Source organism: Bos indicus, chromosome 3 (genome assembly GCF_029378745.1).
Source record: "Bos indicus isolate NIAB-ARS_2022 breed Sahiwal x Tharparkar chromosome 3, NIAB-ARS_B.indTharparkar_mat_pri_1.0, whole genome shotgun sequence".
NCBI lineage: Eukaryota > Metazoa > Chordata > Mammalia > Artiodactyla > Bovidae > Bos > Bos indicus.
Window position 1 is genome coordinate 80,074,216 of NC_091762.1, and position 22,025 is coordinate 80,096,240.

General features: G+C 37.6%; 1 protein-coding gene across 5 annotated transcripts in view; it reads right to left on the reverse strand.

Annotated features, from left to right (window-relative positions):
• Nucleotides 1-21,258, reverse strand: part of LEPR (leptin receptor) — a 93,657-nt gene extending 72,399 nt beyond the window's left edge. The window contains exons 1-2 of one of the 5 annotated variants that reach the window (XM_070786396.1): nt 20,982-21,258; nt 798-853 (exon numbers count right to left, since the gene is read on the reverse strand). Coding sequence is in view for 4 of the 5 variants with exons in the window: in XM_070786391.1 (XP_070642492.1) it covers nt 798-837 (40 nt within the window). In the remaining variant the exon portion in view is untranslated. Of the gene's footprint in view, nt 1-797; nt 19,187-20,742 lie in introns of all 5 variants that reach the window. The other 4 variants (XM_070786391.1, XM_070786395.1, XM_070786393.1 and 1 more) reach the window with 4 other exon arrangements.
• Between the last annotated feature and the right edge of the window lie 767 nt (nt 21,259-22,025).

The following is a 22,025-nucleotide window of genomic DNA, read 5'->3' on the forward strand; positions in this document are numbered from 1 at the left end:
TCTTTGTGACCCCATGGACTGCAGCCCACCAGGCTCCTCTGTCCATGGAATTCTCCAGGCAAGAATATTGGAGTGGGTAGCCATTCCCTTCTCCAGGGATCTTCATGACCCAGGGATTGAACCTGGGTCTTTACTGTCTTAACTACCACTTACATACTCATGTTGGACTGCAAAAGGCAAAAAGCTTGGAGGAGATTTCACAGTACCTATCAAATTCAAACTTGTATTTACTACTCAACATAGAAATTCCTCTTCATAAATTAACCTATAGAAATACTCTCCCAAATACACAAAGATGTATGTAATATGAATTTCAATGTAGCATAATTTATTACAGAAAAAGAAATGTCTAACAATGGGAATTGTTCAAATAAGTTTATAATGTAAGGTATATTCCTAAAGTTCATTGTTATGCAATCATTAAATAAATATGTATATTAATGAACACTAACAAGAAAAGTTATGAGGATAAACTGGAAAACTGTTAAGCAGGAAAAAGAAAAATACAGAATAGACAGACCAATTCTATTTTTGTGACTGGAGATATGAATGTGTGTGTGTGTGTGTGTGGTGGGGGGAGGGTATGTTTCTGGAAGGATACCCATCATACTGTTTCCAGGAGGCTGGGAAGAGTATTCATTTTCACACTTCTATTTTTGTTTGGTTTGCATTTTTAATCAAGGGCAAGAGAATTCCTAACTGGAAATGGGAAATTTAGTCAGCCAATAAACGAAACAACATCTCTAAGGGTAAAATCTCTACCTCATATATGGACATTTTAAAAGCAAATAACTTACCCCAATGTAACAAAGCCACACAGAATTTTTGACAAATCATCTTCAGAGAAGTACACCTAAAAAACAGTAAATCTAAAACCAGTACACACACAAACTAAAAAAAATAACATATACACAAGCCACCTATGGGAAAATATAAAAGGAAAAGGATTAAAATTAAGAATTATTTAAACTGTAATCCGATAATAATACTCTGGATCAGTATCAGCATTTAACAGTATTTACATTTACAGAATGTAAAACTGTAAGTTTTAGGTTCATTCCTATGCACATGCTATTTTACAGAGTTAAAACATAAGCAATACATTCATTTATGGCTTAATCAAAAAAATGGCAATGTTCCTTCATTACATGACAAATCAGGACAGGTATCATAGATGAGACTGAATTTTTAACTAAACAAAAAAAGCTTACAATGCCAAATAAATATGTACAGCTGACCTAACATCATAAATATCACACTCTTCATTTTTGTGTGTGTGTATGTGTGCTCAATTCTTAAATTCCTTTCATTCCCTAAAGTCTTTATCTTTATTATGATACCACAAAGTTGGATGATTATAGCATAGGTAATGAACTGCATATTTATTTCCAATGAAGAGAAATTTTTGCAACATGGTTTTGGAAACCCCTGTCGCAGAGTCAGGCATGACTGAAGTGACTTAGCTCACACACAATATTCACATTAGCAACTTATCGGTAATTCAAGGAGAGTTTGATGGCTTCATATATGCAGATGATAGGGATGACTTCAGAGACAAACTTTCCCATGAATTCTATCCAATTTGAAATATACCACGAATAAGATTATTCTTACTACTATGTCATGAAATCGAATGAGAGTATAATTTAAATACATTTACCTTAGATTTATAAGGAAACATTAAAGGCTTTTCATGTTCCAGTCTTTTTTATTATCTCATATTTGGGATTCAGTTCACTATATGAAAATTAATCTGAGGTAAAAAGCCCTGAATTAGGTATCAGAAGTCTTGGATGCCAATCGAGGCCCTTTTGATTAATCAGGTGTAAGACCTGGGACACCACTATTCTTGATCTTGATCTCAGCTTCCTTATCAGACTGAAGGACCATCCCTACAATCCCTTTCAGAGCTGCTTATGATTCTGAGAGGCTTTAGTTTTTTTGTTTTTGTTTTTTTTCTTTTTTGGGCTTCCCTTGTGGCTCAGCTGGTAAAGAATCCACCTGCAATGTGGGAGACACGGGTTCGATCCCTGCGTTGGGAAGAGCCCCTGGAGAAGGGAAAGGCTACCCACTCCAGTATTCTGGCCTGGAGAATTCCATGGACTGTACAGTCCATGGGCTGGCAAGGAGTCGGACACGACCGAGCGACCTGCACCTTCACAATCTGTAGAGTTAATTATCATTCATTCTCTACCCTTAGAATCTGTAATACTGTACTTGAATAGTGAAATAATCCCTGGGAGCTTTCTGAACATTTTTAGTACAAAATCTTTGCTTAAAAAGGGGGAAATAAGTCTCCTTTAAGAATACATTACTTTTATTTGGAAAATACAACAGCAGTAATTGTTTTATTCACTTGTAACAATTTCACGATCCTAAAACTTACATACCAATGCATCTTTCTGTCTGGAAATCCCACTGCCAGGGAGCTTGCTTACATGTTTTGCAAGGAAGAGAACAGAAGGAAGTAGATATTTATTATGTTAAGCCCTGTGCTGCTGCTGCTGCTAAGTCGCTTCAGTCGTGTCCGACTCTATGCGACCCCATAGACGGTGGCCCACCAGGCTCCCCCGTCCCTGGGATTCTCCAGGCAAGAACACTGGAGTGGGTTGCCATTTCCTTCACCAATGCATGAAAGGGAAAAGTGAAAGTGAGGCTTTAGTTTAAAACAGAAATCACAGCTTGATCACAAAGAATATTATAAAGTATTAAGTGAGAAACACGTCTTATAAGTTGTATCTGAGAACTGGTAGCATGTGACAAGCAAACAGAAAAACACGCTTGTTTAGTTCACAACTTAAATGACTCTTAGGAAAAAGATGGGTGAGTATTACCATTTTGTAGTCTGGTAAATTTGTTTGTCAGACTCTGAGTTTTTCACCAGAATTTTGGTTCTTTACACACTTGATCCCACAATGTATCTTAAGGATTTCTAGAAACCAATTCAGTGTGGCATCTTCATTATCTAATGGTATTAAATGTGTGCAAAGTCCTCCCAGCTTTTTTTTATGCTACCTCTTTCTGATACAACATTGTCTCATAGAATAAACCTAAAGGCAATTTCATAATCAGGGTATGTCACAAATACACATATCACTAGACTAAGTGTTTTGACTGAGCTGACTAGTGACTAAGTAATTCAGTCCAATAATCAATTTGACTCACTTTAATTCAACTGATTCACTGAGTTAAGTGACCAAATAGATCATATTGTTCTTCCTTACATAAGATAACCATTCTTTTATTTAAACACATTTGCATAATTAATTCCTCCCCAAGGTAGAGAGTGGGGAATAAGATCAAGTGATTCATAACCAACCAATAGCATTTCCAGAAAAACAGACTAAAGAGAAAATAATCAGTGAAATAATATAAGAAAATTTCCCAGAACTGATGAGACTCAAGTCTTTAAACTGGAAAAAAAAAAAAAAAAAAATCTAGCAACTTCCAAGGAAAAGGAATGGAAAACAAAAATCCATTCCTAAACATACCATTTAAAAATTGCAGAAGAGAAAGGAAGAGTTTCCAGAGAAGAAAAAAATAACCAAAGCAATGAGAACCTAATTAAAACAAATGTTTCATCTCAAAACACAGAATTACAGAAAGCTATCTAGAATGACGATGGAAAATTATTTGCAGTTTAAAATTCTATTAGCCAATCAAGAAAGTATCTGAACAAAACAAATAAATTTAAACAACACAATGACTTAGAAAATTTACATCCTGTGAATCTCTTTCTCGGAAGTAACTTTATGATGTATTCTAACAAAATGAGGAGTAAACCAGGAAAGGACTGGGGATTTGGGATCCTGAAAAGCTTGTCTACAAGCCAATTGATGGCTCTGCAGTCTTGAGAATGACCTGTCCAGATAGCAGATGGAGTACAGGTGACCCCTGAAAGGAAAAGGCCAGGATAAAGGAAGGCAACTCAAAACATACTACGATTCTGAAGCTGCAAAAATTTGAAAATAAAACAAGAAATCAGAATTACACAAGGGAAAAAAGAAAGTCATAGTCTAAATTTGAAGCCACCAGTCCAAATAAGAATATGAGTTCAAAATAGACTTCAAAACAAAGAATGGAATGGATTCCAAAAAATAAAGAGAATGAGTAAAACACTGAAAATTAAGAATTAATAAATAAGACTCATAAATCTTCTAGAAGAAAAAAATAAGTTAGCTGGAAAAAAGCTTTATAAAAAGTCCTGATCTAAATATGAACTCTAATAAAATATGGCACAATTTTAAGCAAACGCTGGAATTAATCCATTTGAAAGAAGGAAGATCCCTTTAACCTTGATTCTAGGAATATTCTCCACTGGGTGGCTTAGAAGTCATACTGAGCAAAATATGATTCTAGGACTCTTCTTGGTTCTGTGATGAGTAATACAAAGTTCTAAAAGCATTAATGCTGCTATTTATTGATTTTTCCATTTTTTGGCCTAATCAATAGACAAAAATGAAAGACTTAATTACAAATATTAAACATAAATATCATCAGTATTCTCACTGTACAGTTGTCAAAATTATAGTAGTATAAAAAAATTGGGGTGGTATAATTATAAAAGGAGAGATGGTGAGAAGGCAAAGGGTGGAAATAGCCCAACCTCTTGAAGTAATGAGTCAAGAGAAACTATCTATAGTGAATGAAACAAAAAAAGGTTGTGGAATTTAAATGTAACCAATAAAAGATATCAGAAAATTAATATAATTATAATGGAGGAGAAAGAGAGAAAGGTGAAATTATTAAGATAAATTCCTTCCTACCATGGTATCTATTTAAAGGTTATAAATGAAAAGAAAAAAAGTCAGTATAAGCATATTATTTAGCCTTACAGAGTTAGCCAAAGGAAAAGCTAAAACCAAAAATGGTTCAAGTCAGTTGTTCTCAAAACCAGGGATAACAAAGTGAAGGGAGTGGGGTAAGGGACTGCTGTGCTTTATTACAGTAAGTTTCTGTAACTGTGTGCATGGATTATTTTCATGCAAACTTATTATTTTGTCCTTTTAATTAAATTAAAAGGTGCTATTGGATTTCAAAGAAGACAGCTACTAACAAAGACCTAGGAACTAATTAGAGGTTCACAGAAGTGCAATATTAGTTGAATTCCAAGAAATACAAAGGGAGAGAGTAGTGTCATATTTCTTCTAAGATTCACAATATTTTAACACCTCTGACAGCAGGATCTTTGCTAAAATCAATGTCATCTTATAACCACTTATGGCTTGGTAGCAGCTGTGATCTAGTTGTCACTGACTGCATATATACAAACTGGAGCACTTTCCTAATGACCGACTAGACAATTTTTAGCCATCAATATTTCAGTCAACAGACTATTTAAAAACCTTTTGAGGAAGGAAGGAAGATGAGCCTTGAGTATTGTCTGAAAACCTTTTGTGGACATCTTTTACTAAGATCAATATAGAGTCAGCATAAAATTTGTAAATAGACAAACAGAAAATCTCAGAAACCATGGTGAATCACTCTTTTATGAAGTTCAACATCACAAATAGTCTTGATAATCCAGGGAATGGTACCATTTAAGAAAACAGTGACATCAACAACACTGAGTTGAAAAGTGACTCAGAAAAACCAGATTCTGAATATGAAAAAGAATTCCTTAATGGATTTCTTTGACTTTTATTTTCCTTATGAAAGTGGTATGATATAAACAAAAATCTTTATCTAAATCATTCTAAGAGTCCTTTCAGTAGGTATAAAACTAAAATTCTAAATGATAAGAAAGCATTGTAAAAATAAATAGGCAGAGTTTTTCCTTTCTTAGCTGTACAAAAATGGTGGTGTATCTTAAAAATCCACGATGTCTTAGATTTAAAGAATTACAACCAGAAAGAGTGCTAATTAGTAGAAACTGAAGATTACTCTTAATTTGGATAAATCATAACAGATTCCAGAGAGGAGTGAGGATTTAACTGCCCTTTGAAGAATGAGGAGGAATATGATGCATATCATAAGTATCATTTTACAAAAAGGTTTTCCTATAGAACCTTTGAAATGTTAAAACAAAGGTCAGCCAAAGGTATGGGTAAAAGACCATAGGAACTCTTGTGTAAGAGCTGATTTGCAGGTTCAGAATAGTATTCGTCAAAAGACCAAGAAACCATTTTCCCAGATGACTACTTTTTATAGAAGGAACATTTTTACATAGTTTGTCCTGTGTGAAAAGCTGTTCTTCCCCAAAGCAGACTTCTAACCAACAGTGTTACTGTAAAATACCCAGGTCACTAGAGAAATACTCAACTACCTCCTGGGTAGTCACAATCCTAACAGGTAACATATCAACAATATAACCGGGCTTCCCTGGTGGTGCTAGTGGTAAAGAACCCGTCTGTCAACGCAGGGGACTTAAGAGATGTGGGTTTGCTCCCTGGGTCGAGAAGATACCCTGGAGGAGGACACAGCAGCCCACTCCTAACAGCAACTATAATTATCAGGTGCTTATTATGTATGTGCCAGTATGTTTTCTCTATGTGTTTATGCATAGACACATACACTCACATGTGTATGTGCTATTTTTTCTCTTTCATCTCCTTCATGCTGAAACCAGTCTGGTTCAAAAATATTGTTGGTGCATACAGAAATCCAATTGTTTGATTATCTTCTAGGTTGAGACACCCAAATAACAGCTGCTAGTTAAAGTGAAATGAGAAAATATAATTCTGAGAAAAACTAAGTTGTCCTATGCCTTCACTAAACGGCTATTTGGTAACAGCTGTTCTTACACATGAGTTCACATTTTTAAAGCCTATTATAATACTATTATAGATGCTCCTGAGAATCTGTACTTGGCTCACATCTTTAGCTATTATCTAGCATAAACAGATAGAGCACTTATATATTTCCATAAACTTTATAGAAATTATTAGCCCAAGAGTAGAGTCAGTCAGTTACTCTCTCTCTCTCTTCTCTTCATTCCCTCCCCTCCTCCTTTTCTCTATATCTGTCTCACTCACTATTATATACACACACACACACATATATATACACAGATTTTTAAGTCTGTGCTATTTCTGGATTTTCTAATTGGCAAAGACTAAAATTAATATCAATGCCACAATGCCACTTTAGAGTGTCTCCAGCTGGGTCATTTTTATTTACTAGTCCATATAACCTTAGTTTGAATTAAAGAGGTCCATAGGTACCAGATACCATACTTGATCTTAGCCAAAAGACCAAGAAGCAATCCAGTAGTCATGTATGGATGTTAAGAGTTGGACTATAAAGAAAGCTGAGTGCCCAAGAATGGATGCTTTTGAACTGTGGTATTGGAGGAGACTCTTGAGAGTCCCTTGGACTGCAAGGAGATCAAACCAGTCAATCCTAAAGGAAATCGGTCCTGAAAATTCATTGAAAGGACTGATGCTGAAGCTGAAAGTCCAATACTTTGGCCACCTGATGTGAAGAACTGACTCTTTGGAAAAGACCTTGATGCTGGGAAAGATTGAAGGCAGGAGGAGATGGGGATGACAGAGTATGAGATGGTTGGATGGCATCACCAACTCAATGGACATGAGTTTGGCAAGCTCTGGGAGTTGGTGATGGACATGGAAGCCTGATGTGCTGCAGTCCATGGGGCTGAAAGGAGTCGGACACGACTGAGCAACTGAACTGATAGGTACCAGAAGGGGTTTCCCTGGTGGCTCAGTGGTAAAGAATCTGCCTGCAATGCAGGAGATGTGGGTTTGATCCCTGGGTCAGGAAGATCCCCTGGAGAAGGAAACAGCAACCCATTCCAGTATTCTTGCCTGGGAAATCCCATGGACAGAGGAGGCTGGTGGGCTACCACCAGCCTCCTACAGTTTGTGACCCCTACCGTTCATGGGGTCACAAAAGGATCAGACATGACTTAGAGACTAAAACCATCACCACCATAGGTACTAGGAATTTTCACTCAAATAGTTCTCAAATGTGTGACTCTCTCCTTAAAGACCATCCATGGTCCACAGACAATGGTTCCCATAACTCTATTCTCTCCTCAGCAAGTCTCCATGCTATGCTAACAGAGTTACAGCTTTAACCCAGTCAACTAGACCTCCCGAAGACACCAAAGCCAGGCAAATACTGTCCCACACTGACAGTGGTCTGTATTCACTTCAGAAGACATTTTATTGGTATCATAAAATTGTATAAGTGGGGTGAATCTAGCCTAGCAGTTCTATGAAATAACAAGTGACTTGCTGACTTTCATTCAGTGAGAATCAATATCCACAAAAATTTCACATAGCCTACCTTAGACATTGAGTGTTTGCATTCTGGAAAAGATTTTAAACTTATGAGTTCATAGCACTTAAATTTGACATTGATGTTTTACTACAGATTCAGCATTTCTGTGTCTGATATTTCTTACAAACACAAAATCTCACTTTAAAATATTACAATGGCATTAATCACATGTTTAAGCTCAGAAATATGGATTTAAGAGTTACAGGAGTGGATATTTCTGGTTTTCATTTTAAAGCCAACAGGAAGCATGAGGATAATCATAAGTCAGAACAACCTTAAAAAGGTTGTTAAACACATAAATATGTATTTTAAAACATCTCCTTAATAATACCCTATAGAAACAGAAATATAAGTGAAGAGAATCACTCCAAATTAATGAAAGTTTCCATTCAGCAGGAATATATAATAATTTTAAATGCATACATATAGTATAACTTCAAAATAACATATGCTTATTACAATGTAGCTTCAAAGTACATTGATATATGGTGAAAACTCAGAGTACCACAAGGAAAACAACAGATATCCACACACATGGTAGAAATTTTTAATACTTTCTCCTTAAAGAATGAATGGATGGGGAATGAAATGGCAATCCACTCCAGTATTCTTACCTGGGAAATCTTATGTACAGAGGAGTCTGGCGGGCTATAGTCCATGGGGTCCCAAAAGACTCAGACAAGACTTAGCAACTAAACAATAAAATGATTGTGTGCTACAGTTACATTTTTAAGTGCGTGCATTTGAACTGATAAAACAAATTTATATCAATTTATGTATAGAAACAAAAAAAAATAGAACAGCAAACATAAATACATGAGGATATATGACTGAAATAGTATTAACAAATGACACTGAAACAAAAACATTAACAAATTTGACATACATTGAACTCAGCTCCTCCAAACTGTAGATGGCACATTATCTTTAATCACCAGTGAGGTGTTTACAAAATCTGACCACATACAAAGACATAAGGCAAGTTACAAACAAATCCAAAGACTAAAATCATACAGATACAGACCACATTCTCTGTCCACAGTGTTTTTAAGGCAGGAAAAAAAATAACAAAAATATAACTACACAAATGTCATATATTAGGACAATAAAAATTGTTTTTGGTAATCTACAGGGCAAAAAAAGATAGAATCAAAATCAAAATACATTTTAAACTTATGATAATGAAAAAAGCATCTCAAAACTTAATTTCACACAGATAAAGCAGTATTGAGAGGAAAATTCAAAGTCAGAAAGAAACATCATTCTTAATGTGAAATGATTTATTCTGTGAGCACTTCAAAATAACATTATACCTGAGGTGCTAGGCAAGGCAGAAAGAGAAGTGGGAAAAGATTAAGGATTATAAAGAAAGAAACAAATTGCCATTATTCACGAATGACAATAAAAATGGACAATCCCAAAGAATCTATATGTAAGTTGTTAAACTTAGTTACAAAATTTAGCAAGATTGCTGGTGAAAAACATAAAACCAAGTGTTTTAAATACTTCCCAACTTTTTATATGAGGCCAGTATTACTCTGACACCAAAACTAGACAAAGACATCACAATAAAAGAAACTACAGACCAATATCTCTCATGAATATAGATGCAAAAAATACTAGCAAACCAAACCCTCCAATGTATAAAAAGGATTATACACTGTAATCAAATATGATTTACCTCAGGAATGCAAGTTTCATTTAAAATATGAAAATCAATGTTTGATCAATCATAATAATAGAATAAAAGACATGACAAGTCAATAGCAAAAGCATTTGACAAATTCCAATGCTATTCCATGACAAAAAGATTCAACAGGACATAGAACTTCTCCAACTTGATAAAGCTGCATATGAATAACCCATAGTTTACATCATTATTGTTGCTATTGCTTAGTCACTAAGTCATGTTCAACTCTTTGCGACCCATGGGCTGTAGCCTACCAGGCTCTTCTGTCCACGGAATTTCCCAGGCAAGAATACTGGAGTAGATTGCCATTTCTTTCTCTAAGGGATATTCCTGACCCAGGGATAGAACCCACTTCTGCTTGTCAGGCAGATTCTTTACCACTCAACCACCAAGGAAGCCCCGGCTAACATCATACTTAACGGTAAAAGACGGGCTGCTTCCCTGCTGAGTGAGCAGGATCAGATAACATTATTCACCTGCACTTTCTATTCAATTAGAGGTTTCAGCTAGGGCAATTGAGCAAGAAAAAGAAATAGAAAACATCTAAATTATAAAGAGAAGTAAAAGTATCTTTATTCTCAAATGACATGATCTTGTACATAGAAAATACTAAGGAATTCACACACACAAAAATATTTCTGTTGTTCAGTCATTAAGTCATGTCTGACTATTTGCAACCCCAGGAATTACAGCATTCTAGGCTTCTTGTCCTTCACTATCTCCCAGAGTTTGTTCAAACTCATGTCCATTGAGTAATCAAACCAACTCATCCTTTGTCGCCCCTTCACCTCCTGCCCTCAATCTATCCCAGCCTCGGGGTCTTTTCCAATGAGTTGGCTCTTGGCATCAGGTGGCCAATGTCCTGCAACTTCAGCACCAGTCCTTCCAATGAATATTCAGGGTTGATTCCCTTTAGGATTGACTGGTTTGATCTATTTGCTGTCCAAGGAACTCTCAAGAGTCTTCTCCAGCACCATAATTCAAAAGCATCAGTTCTTCAGCGCTCAGTCTTCTTTATGGTTCAACTCTCACATCCATACATGACTACTGGAAAAACCATAGCTTTGACTAGATGGATCTTTGTTGAAAAGTAATGTCTGTGCTTATAATATACTGTCTAGATTTGTCATACCTTTTCTTCCAAAGAGCAAATGTCTTTTAATTTCATAGCTGCAGTCACCATTTGAAGTGATCTGGAGCTCAAGAAAATAAAATCTGTCACTGCTTCTCCTTTTTTGCCATCTATTTGCCATGAAGTGATGGGACCAGATGCCACAATCCTAGTATTTTGAATGGAGAGTTTTAAACCAGCTTTTTCACTCTCCTCTTTCACCCTCATCAAGAGGATCTTTAGTTCCTCTTCACTTTCTGCCATTAGAATGGTATCGTCTGCATATCTGAGACTGTCGATATTTCTCCTTGCAATCCTAATTTCAGTTTGTGATTCATCCAGCTCAGCATTTCACATGATGTACTCTGCATATAAGTTAAATAAGCAGGGTGACAATATGCAGCCTTGACATAAACCTTTCCCAATTTTGAACCAGTCCATTTTTCCATGTCCAGTTCTGTTTCTTCTTGACCTGCATACAGATTTCTCAGGAGGCAGATCAGGTGGTCTGGTATTCCCATCCCTTTCAGAATTTTCCAGTTTGTTGTGATCCACACAGTCAAAGGCTATAAGGTAGTTCATGAAGTAGATGTAGATGTTTTTCTGGAATTCCCTTGCTTTTTCTATAATCCAACAGATGTTGGCAATTTGATCTCTGGTTCCTTTGTCTTTTCTAAATCGAGCTTGTATATCTGTAAGTTCTTGGTTCATGTACTGCTGAAGCTTAGCTTGAAAGATTTTGAGCATTACTTTGCTAGCATGTGCACTTGTGCAACAGTTTGAACATTCTTTGGCATTGCCCTTCTTTGGGACTAGAATGAAAACTGACTTTTTCCAGTTCTGTAGTCTCTGCTGAGTTTTCCAATTGTTAACATACTGAGTGTAGCATTTTAAGAGCATCATCTTTTAGAATTAAATAGCTCATTTAGAATTCCATCACTTCCACTAGCTTTGTTCACAGTAACGCTTCCTAACGCCCACTTGACTTCAGACTCCAGGATGTCTGGTTCCAGGTGAGCGACTACACCATCATGTTGTTCAGATCATTAAGACCTTTTTGGTATAGTTCTTCTGTGTATTCTTGCCACCTTTTCTTAACCTCTTGTGCTTCTGTTAGATCCTTGCTATTTCTGTATATGTTCAGCAAGGTTGCAGAATACAAAATCAATACACAAAAATCACTTCTATTTATGTGCATTAGCAATGAACAATCTGAGACAAAATTAAAAGACAATTTCATTTCCTATAGCATTAGAAAGAATTAACTACTTAAGAACATTTTCAACAAAAGAAATGCAATTATTTATACAATGAATACTATAAAACATCACTGAAAGAAATTAAAGAATACCTAAATAAATGGAAAAACACCCCATGTTCATAGACTGAAAAAACTTTTATTAAGATGTAATACTTCTGAATTTGATTCAGTATAATCCCTTCAAATTTATAGTGACATTTTGTATAGACATTGACAAGCTGATTCTAAAATCCGTATGTATTCACAAGGGAATAGGTAAAACAATATTGAAAAAGAAGAACAAAGTTGGAGGATTCACTTCTGATTTCAAAATTTGCTTCAAAGCTACAGTAATCAAGACAATCAAACTAAGACCATGGCATCCAGTTCCATCACTTCATGGCAAATAGATGGGGAAACCATGGAAACAGTGACAGACTTTATATTCCTGGGCTCCAAAATCACTGCAGATGGTGACTGCAGCCATGAAATTAAAAGACGCTTGCTCCTTGGAAGAAAAGCTATGACAAACCTAGACATAAGACATTATTTTGCTGACGAAGATCTGTCTAGTCAAAGCTATGGTTTTTCCAGTAGTCATGTACAGATGTGAGAGTTGGACTATAAGGAAAGCTGAGCACCGAAGAATTGGTGCTCTTGAACCGTGGTGTTGGAGAAGAGCCTTGAGAGTCCCTTGGACTGCAAGGAGATCCAACCAGTCCATCCTAAAGGAAATCAGTCCTGAATATTCATTGGAAGGACTGATTCTGAGGCTGAAACTCCAATTATTTGGCCACCTGATGTGAAGAACTGACTCATTGGAAAAGACTCTGATACTGGGAAAGATTGAAGGCAGAAGGAGAAGGGGATGACAGAGGATGAGATGGTTGGATGGGATCACTGACTCAATGGACATGAGTTTTAACAAGCTCCAGGAGTTGATGATGAACAGGGAAGCCTGGCATGTTGCAGTCCATGGGGTCACAAAGAGTTGGACACAACTGAGTGACTAAACTGAACTGAACTCAACTGAATCAAGACAATGTAGTACCTCATAAAAGGACAGAAATAGAGCAATGGAATAAAGCTGAGAATCCAGAAATAAACCTTTTAAATGGTTTTTAACAAGACATCTAGACATAAGGAAAAAATGGTCTTTTCTATAAATGGTGCTGTGACAAGTAGATATCCAGATGCAAAGGAAATTGGTCCTTTCCTTCACTCTATATATTCAAAGTAATCAAAAACCAAAATATAAAAGCTAAAACTATAGTATTCTTATAAGTAAAACATAGAAGTAAAACTCTTCAACCCTGAATTAGGTAATGGCTTTTTAGATATGATACCAAAATTAAGTATAAAAATAGATTAACTAGACTTAATTAAAATTTTAAACTTCGGGGTTTCAAAGGATACCTTCAAATAAGTGAAAAAGCCACAGGATGGGAGAAACTATTTGAAATTCTGTATCTTAAAAGAGATCATACACTATATAAAGAACTCTCATAACAACCACAAAAATAGACAAGCAATCCAATTAATAAACAAACAAAGAACATTTCTCAAAAAAGATATATAAATATCTTTTCATGGCCAACAAGCACATGAAAAAAAATGCTCAAGATCATCAGTCATCAGAAAATGCAAGTCAAAACCATGAGTATCACTTCACATTCACTATGATATCTTAAAGCTTTGGGTGGTAACAAGTGTTGACAAGGAGATGGAGAAATTAAAACCCCTATTAATACATTGCTGGGAATATAAAATGTTGAAAACTTCTTTGGAAAACAGGCAGATTTTCAAATGTTAAACATAATGTTGCCATATGACTGAGCAATTCTACTCCTAGGTATATACCCAAGAGATGAAAACATATGTTCACATAAAAACTTGTATGCAAATATTAGTGACAGCTCTATTCATAATAGTCAAAAAATGGAAACTACCCAAATATTCATCAGCTGATGAGTGAATGAACAAAATGTGGTGTATCCATATAATAAAATATTATTTGGCCATAAAAAGAATGAAGTATTTCCATGGAATCATGTTTTCAATGTAAACCCCAAGAAAATGTTTTTTTATGATTAAAAAAAAGAATGAAGCACTGATCCATGATACAGCATGGATATATCTTAAAAATAGCATGCTAAGTGAAAGAATCTGTTCACCAAAGCCCCTATGATTTTATTAATATAAAATGTCCAGAATAAGCAACCCATAGACACAGAAAGTAAATCAATAATTTCCAGGGATCAGAGAAGGGAACATAGGGAGTGACTGCTAAGGGGTATGGGGTTGCTTTTGGGAGTGATAATAATGCTTTAAAGTTAAATAATGGTGACGGTTACATAACTGTGTTCATGTACTGAAAACCAGTGATTTGTACACTATAAAAGGAAAATTTTATGATATATGAATTATAGTCCAATAAAGCTATTGTTTTTAGAGGTCAAGTTTATTTCTCTATGGCAGTAGCAAAAAGACAATGAATTTTTTGAAAAGATATCATTTAAGATAACTTCAAAAATATGCAGTTTCTGTAAATAAATAGAACAAAATGTTCAAGGACTCCTAAGAGAAAAAGTATACTATTATAATGGTTATAATATTGTCATGTCAGAGAAGATCTAAATATATTGAGAGACAGTCCTGTATTCTAAAACTGAATATTTACAAAGTATCAATTTCCTTTTAATTGTTTATAGACAAAATAATCTCAGTGGAATCTCCATTAAATTCCTAACAAACTTTTTAGAACTAGATAAGCCGATTTGAAAAACATATATGGAAAGATAAAGGGTCAACGAATGCTATAGCACTCCTGAAAAAACTGGACCAAGAGGGAGGATTTACTGCCCCACTTACCAGATAGCAAGACAATTTAAACCTGCAGTAATTAGAGAAAGAGACATAAAGAACAAATACAATGCTCAGAAACAAACCCACACATATGTCAACACTTGGTATTTGAAAATACCAATAATAAGTATTTCTTGTTTTAAGCCACTAAATTTAAGGGTATCTTATTAAAACAAAAACAGATAACCAGTATTCACCTTTATTTTTCCTTTTAGCACAGAAGATTAACCTTCCCTGTCTCCTTGAAGTTAGGATTTCTTTTGCATCTAAAACATGAGTGCAAATCATTCATGTCACTTCCAGATGGAGGCATTTAAAGTTAGTTCACAATTCTCCACAATTTTCTCCATACTACATCAACTGAGAAAGTCCTGTGTTCCAGATTGTACAGAATGATAGCAGTTTTCCTGAATTTAGACTTCTAAGTTTCTGAAAATAGTTGTGCTGGAGAGATGTCCTAAACCAGAGGAAACTTTACTTGAATGACAAATAAATCTTTAGCACATTAAGTCAATGAGATTTGGGGATAATTTGTTACCAAAGCATAACCTAGCCTATTTTTACAGATACTAGGCTCCATCTCACTAGTAATTAAAGAAACAAAAGGCAATGAGATAATACATACCCACCAAATGGGCAAACATTAAAGTTTCTGATAACACTAAATTTTGGCAGAGATGTAGAGGAATGAAAGTAGGAATATAAATGGGTAGAAACATGCTGGAAAAGCATGGCATTGTCTAACAAAGCTGACATCTGCAAGCCCTGTGATCTAGTAATTTGACTAGGAGTTTTATACTCTAAAGACACAGAGGACAAGATGGTTGGATGACATCACCAACTCAATGGACATGAGTTTGAGCAAACTCCAGGAGATAGTGAAGGGCAGGGAAGCCTGGCACGCTGCAGTCCATGAGGTCACGAAGAGTCACTGAGCAACTGAACAACAAAAAGAAACTCCTACATCTAAGGACCATGACATTTGTAGAAGAAGAATCATAGGTGGTTTATTTATGACAGTAAAAGAAAGGAAAGGAGGGAAGGAAAGAGGGAGAAGAGAGGAGGAGGAAGGAGGAGAGAGGAGGAAGGGAGGAAGGACAAAGGGAGGGAGGAAGGGAGAAAAAAAGAAAAAGGAGAGAAGGAAAGAAAAAAGGGAGAGAGGGAAGGAGAGGGTAGAAATGATCCAAATATCCTTAATCACAATGAGTAAAAAATAAAAGTATTATTTTCATAAAACAAAATATATCCAATAATAAAAATGAACAGTCACTGTCAGCAACAGCATTCAATCAACAACAACAAAAAAGTTACTAAGCTCCCCTTACATGCTTGGCTCTGTTTCAGGTACTAGGGATATAACAGTGAATAAAACAGGAAAAAAAAAAAATCCACCCTCATGGAGTCTGCATTCTAATAAAAATAAGACAGGAAAAAAATGATTAATAATAAGCCAGTAAGTATTTTTAAATGTGGTAAGAACATGAGGAAAAGCTAAGGAAGGGGAGAGTGTTTTGCAAGGTAAGATGTGCAATTTAAAATATGATGACCAGAGTAGACCTCATTGAAAAGGAGACAACTGAACAAAAATTTGAAAGAAGTGAAAATAATAGATTAAGTCATGTGGATATCTGGGAGAAGAGCATCCCAGTCAGAGCAAAGATGGTCTCTGATATACTCAAAGAATAGCAAGGAGACCAGCGTGGCTGGAACTGAGTGAATAAGAGAAACAGCAAAGAAAATGAGATCAGATAGATAAAAGGGAGAGGAAAAAATACGTAGCACTTTGTAGGTAATTCTAAGGAACATTTGAGATTGGAGATTCTGGAGGAAAAAAGTGACAGGATCTGCCACATGTTGTAAGCAGAGCTCTGATTACAATTTGAGACTGGATTATGGAGGGCAGAGGATGAAAGCAGGGAGACCAGTTAGGAGGTCCTTACAATAATCCATGTGGGACATGACGGCAGCTCAGGTTTGGATGATAGCCATGGAGGTGATAAGAGTAACTATATTCAGGAATTATTTCGAAGATAGATCAAAGAGGACCTCCCGACATATTACATCTAAGATATGAGGGAATGGGAGATATCAAAGATGACTCCCAGGTTTTGGCCTGAGCAGCATGAAGGATGAAGATAGGGAAGGCTGCAGAGAGGGCTTGGGTGAGATGAAGATCCCATTTGGAGCATGTTGAACTGGAGATCTCTGCTAGACATCCAAGTGGAAATGTTGAGCAGGCAGGTCTTTATAGACATAGAAGTCTAACGTTCAGGGAGATAACTCAAAGTTTCACCTACCATTTTGGAGTCATCAGTGCACAAATATAGAGATTGCATGAAATCATCAAAGAGTATAGACAGAAAAGAACTCCCAAGAACTAGAGCTGAAGACAATCTAAGGTTAAAACCTCTGAGAGCAGAAGAGAGACCAGCAACGGGGACAGAAAGTAATGGCTTGTGAAGAAGCAGGAAAAATCAAGAATACATGGTATCCTGGAGGCCAACAAGGAAATATCAGAGAGCAAAGGGTGATAACTGAGAGTGCTATCAACAGGGGACGTAAGATCAAAGGTGACAACTGACCACTGAGTTTGGGAAAGGTGATGTCACCGGTGACAGTGGGCAGAGTACTGAAAATGAGAGTGACAGAAGTAGGTTTAAGAGAGAAATGAAAAGGAATCAAATGATAGGGAATATAGACATCTCTTTTTAGAAGTTAATGCTTTAAAAGGGAGAGGAAATGGCTTAGTCTCATCAACATAATGTTAAGCGAGAGAATCTATGAAAGGATGCCTCCTGTGTACATATAATTTTTTAAATAAAAGGAAAACTGTGATTAGGAAGGAACAAGAAAAAGGTTTCTGGGTATTGGCATGTTCTCTTATTTGTATGGTGAATAATGAGTATTTGCCTTGAATTATCTGTTACAATTACAAAACAGTTACAATTACAAACCAGTCAATCCTAAAGGAAATTAGTCCTGAATAGTCGTTGGAAGGACTGATGTTCCACCTGATGCAAAGAACTGACTCACTGGAAAAGACCCTCATGCTGGGGAAAATTGAAGGCAAGAAGAGAAGAGGACGACAGAGGATGAGATGGCCGGATGGCATCACCAACTCAATGGACATGAGTTTGAGCAGGCTCAAGGAGTTGGTGATGGACAGGGAAGCCTGGCGTGCTACAGGTCATGGGGTCACAAAGAGTCGGACACAACTGAGCAACTGAACTCATTGGCTACAGTGATTTGCTATATTATTTGTAAACCAGTACCAACATTTGTTTTATGTACTCTTCTCCCTGCATATGTCATAGTTCAAAATATTTACAGATTAATAAGATCATGTGTGTGAAAAGACAATAATATCACTATGGAGTTACAGAAGTTTTAAAAAATACTTGAGAAGGATAAATTATAACCAGACCAAATTTGAATTGAAACACCAAAAGGTTATATGTACTAGGTCTGTCCAGGAGGTGAACACTTGTAATTTAATTAAAACTGGAATTTGTAAATCACATAAAAATCTTGAATTAGAGCAGACTATAAGCCCTTTTCTTCATTTTTAACTCCACAGGACATATTTTTTAGTATGCATTTGGCTCTCAGTATGAAAAATGCGGTACAGTATCTGCCAAGGCAATTCTTTCCTTTCTCTGGATATTTTTTAAGTTCTATTTCTAAGACCCCCCTTGGGATACTGCCCTTCACAAACACAAACCTTTTAGTTACATAACAGTGATCTAACTGAAGACACGGCTGTTTTCTCTCGGTAATTTCATTACAAAAGAGAAGTAGAGCTTCTGCCAACGAGAATGGCCCTCCCAAACCATGAATGAGTTGGACTGTAAGCAGATCCATCCACTGTTTTCAGTTGTTTTCCAAGAGACTAGAAGCCAGGATATTTGAGTTCGACGGCTCTCTGTTCATTCAACAACCAATTTCCTTAACTCTTTGGGTATCTCTTTCAAAGGCGATGATCGTTTACTTCACCAGAGACTATGATGGAAGACAAATGCCTGAATAATTGATGGCACTTCCAGTCCAAAGGTGAAAAGGCAAGGAAAATAAATTTAAATGTGTTTATTAAAGAGTAGGTACATACTAAATCACTTCAGTCAAACCTGACTCTTTGTGAGTCTATGAACTATGGCCCACCAGGCTCCTCTGTCCACAGGATTTTCCAGGCAAGAATACTGGAGTAGGTTGCTGTGCCCTCCTTCAGGGGATCTTCCTGACCCAGGGAACTACCCATCATCTCATGTCTCTTGCATAGGCGAGCAGGTTCTTCACTGCTAGAGCCACCTGGGAAGCCCTCATAAAAGACTGCTTCAAATTTATTCCACTCTCCCAGACAGAATAAAGAGCATGTGCAGGGTGTGAGCACATTATTTTATTTTAGATCAACACCACCAAAAAGAGCCACAGACATTTATAAACCTATCCTAACTACTGATAACTAAGTCTCAAATAATTTTGAATTAACAAGTAACAACAAAAGCTATCCTAACATTCTGTCTGCTAAAACAAGTCAACAGTTGGTTGTTGTCTGCTTTTTATCAAAAGGAAATAAAAATATCAGTGACACTTTATAGAACACACTTCCTGTACAACTTTGAGTGTGTGTGTCAATTCCTAATTTCAAGCTTATCTGTTTAGTTAACCTCTGCTATTTTTCTGGGATTCATTCCAAGACAACTAAAAGGCATTACTAAAATTGGCATCTATACTATTGAGCTTAATTTCTGACAGGCTCTAAAGTGTTCTGAAACCAATTTTTAATATTCTGCACACAATATCATGCTAAAAAGTAACAAACACTTCAAGAACAGTAATTGACCGGAAAGGTGCAATTTTTGTTTTCCTCCAAAACAATTTTTATTTCCTCCAAATATACCACACTGAAAGTGAATAGGTATTATACTAAAGCCACATGTTTTTGTTGTAGTGTTGCAAATATTAACTTCGAGTTGAATGTGATTCTTTAAGCTAGACTGAAAGATGATCTAATTATTTACATATAAACTATATATTTCTAAGCTAAAAAGTGCTTTTCTCTTCAAATTTTGGTTGCAAAGCCTTAAACGCATAAACCATAAGTGCATATTACAAAAAATGCCAACATCAATACAGATTTTTTTTAATTTCATGAAATTGTAAAGCTAGTAATGTTTGTAAATGTTAAAAAGTCAAAGAATTATAAATGTTTAAGCTGGGAAACATCTTAGATATTATCAAGAGGCCCTCAGAATTGTAATGCAACCCTCTAACTTGACAGATGAGGAAACAGAGACCCAAAGAGGTTAAATGAACCACAGCTGTCACGGTAAATACAAATTATATCAAAAGCCAGATTTTCTGACTCCCAGTGCAGAGCTCTGAAAGAGCATTTGTCTCAACATACTTTAATATTTGAGGAAATGAAGGTTAACAGAGGACACTCAGGCAGCCCCTCAATATAAAGAATCCCCTCTGGCTTAAAAGAGCCAGTCTCCTCTAGTCCTTGCAAACCCAAGTTCTAGAAATAGCACCCCAAATAACGACTTTCTCAAATGGCCTCATCCTACCTGGGGTTTCCAAAGTGATTCCTACCTGGGGTTTCCAAAGCGATTCCTCAGCTGGGTCTCTTTTTCTCACACCTACAATCTCCCTTAAATAAGTGCTTTGGTTGGGATTGGGTTTTGTTGTTTTGTTTTGCTCTATTAATATGCTTGGGGAGAGCTTAGATGGTGGAAACATAAGCTCTGGGCTAAACCACCCCTACAGCACATTTGTTTTTCTTTTGTCATCCAAACCAACAAATCTTTCCTCCTCTGGGCCCCAGGGCTTACTGGTTTCCGTCGCAGTCCCTTCAGTTTCCAAAGTAGCGAGGAGACCTGGAAAAGAAGTTGGCCGGATGGCAAGTCCTTTCGGGGGCGCCGGGCAGGTTCGCGCCCAGGCTGGGCCGACTGCCCTCGGCCGCGCGCCCCGATGCTCCTCGCCCAGGGTTACCCCGGAGCGCCTGCCCCGGGGGAACCAGAGTCCCCGCCGACCCTCCAGTGACGCCGCCGGACCCGCCCGGGCCTCCCGGACCCCAGGTGGCTCGCGGGCTCCAGCCACCCGCGCGCGCGCCCGAGCGCCTGGCTCCTCGCCTGGCCAGGTGCAGGAAGAGGGAGCGGTGGGGGTGGCGGAGAGAGAGTTGGATCCCACCTCGAGGCCCAGGTCCCACCCAGGCGGAGGCGAAGATGACGGCGGCTCGGGGGCTCGGACACCTGCGTCGCTCGCGCTCGGACGGCCGTGGGCTCTGCTGTGGGGCGGCTCCAAACTCGTCGCGGAAGGTGCCGGGAAGCTCTCCGGAGAGAGGAGGCAGCGCAGTGTGGAAGGAGGGGCCGACGGGGAGCGGAGGGAGAGACGGGAGTCGGAAGAGAGAGGTCGGGGCAGAGCCGGGTGGCCGCCTGCGCGCCCAGCGCCCTCCGCCACCGCTTCCCGGGCCAGAGGAGCGGCCCCCGAGCCGCCAGGGCGGCCGCGTAGGTGACGGGGGTGGCAGCGCGGATGCGGCTGCCCCTGGTGGCGGGCACGAGGAGGAAAAGCGAGGGGTTTGGAAAGAAGGACCCTCTGCCCGCAGGGAAGCCTAGAGTCCAGGCAAACCCACGAGAAAGGTGGCACAGCTACTTTACCCAACAGTCAGCTGCAGTGCCCACACTGAACCGCGGGTCTCAGACCCTGGGCTGGGCATTGGGATTCCCTCCGTCCCTCCTACTTCCAGACTTCCAAGCCTTTGTGCATCAGGTGTGCAATATGCTACAATGAAGATCTCCATAACTGAAGGGTGTGGGAAAGAAAAGCGAAATGGAAAGATCAGAAGCGGTGAGGTAGTGAGTTTCCTGTCACCAAGA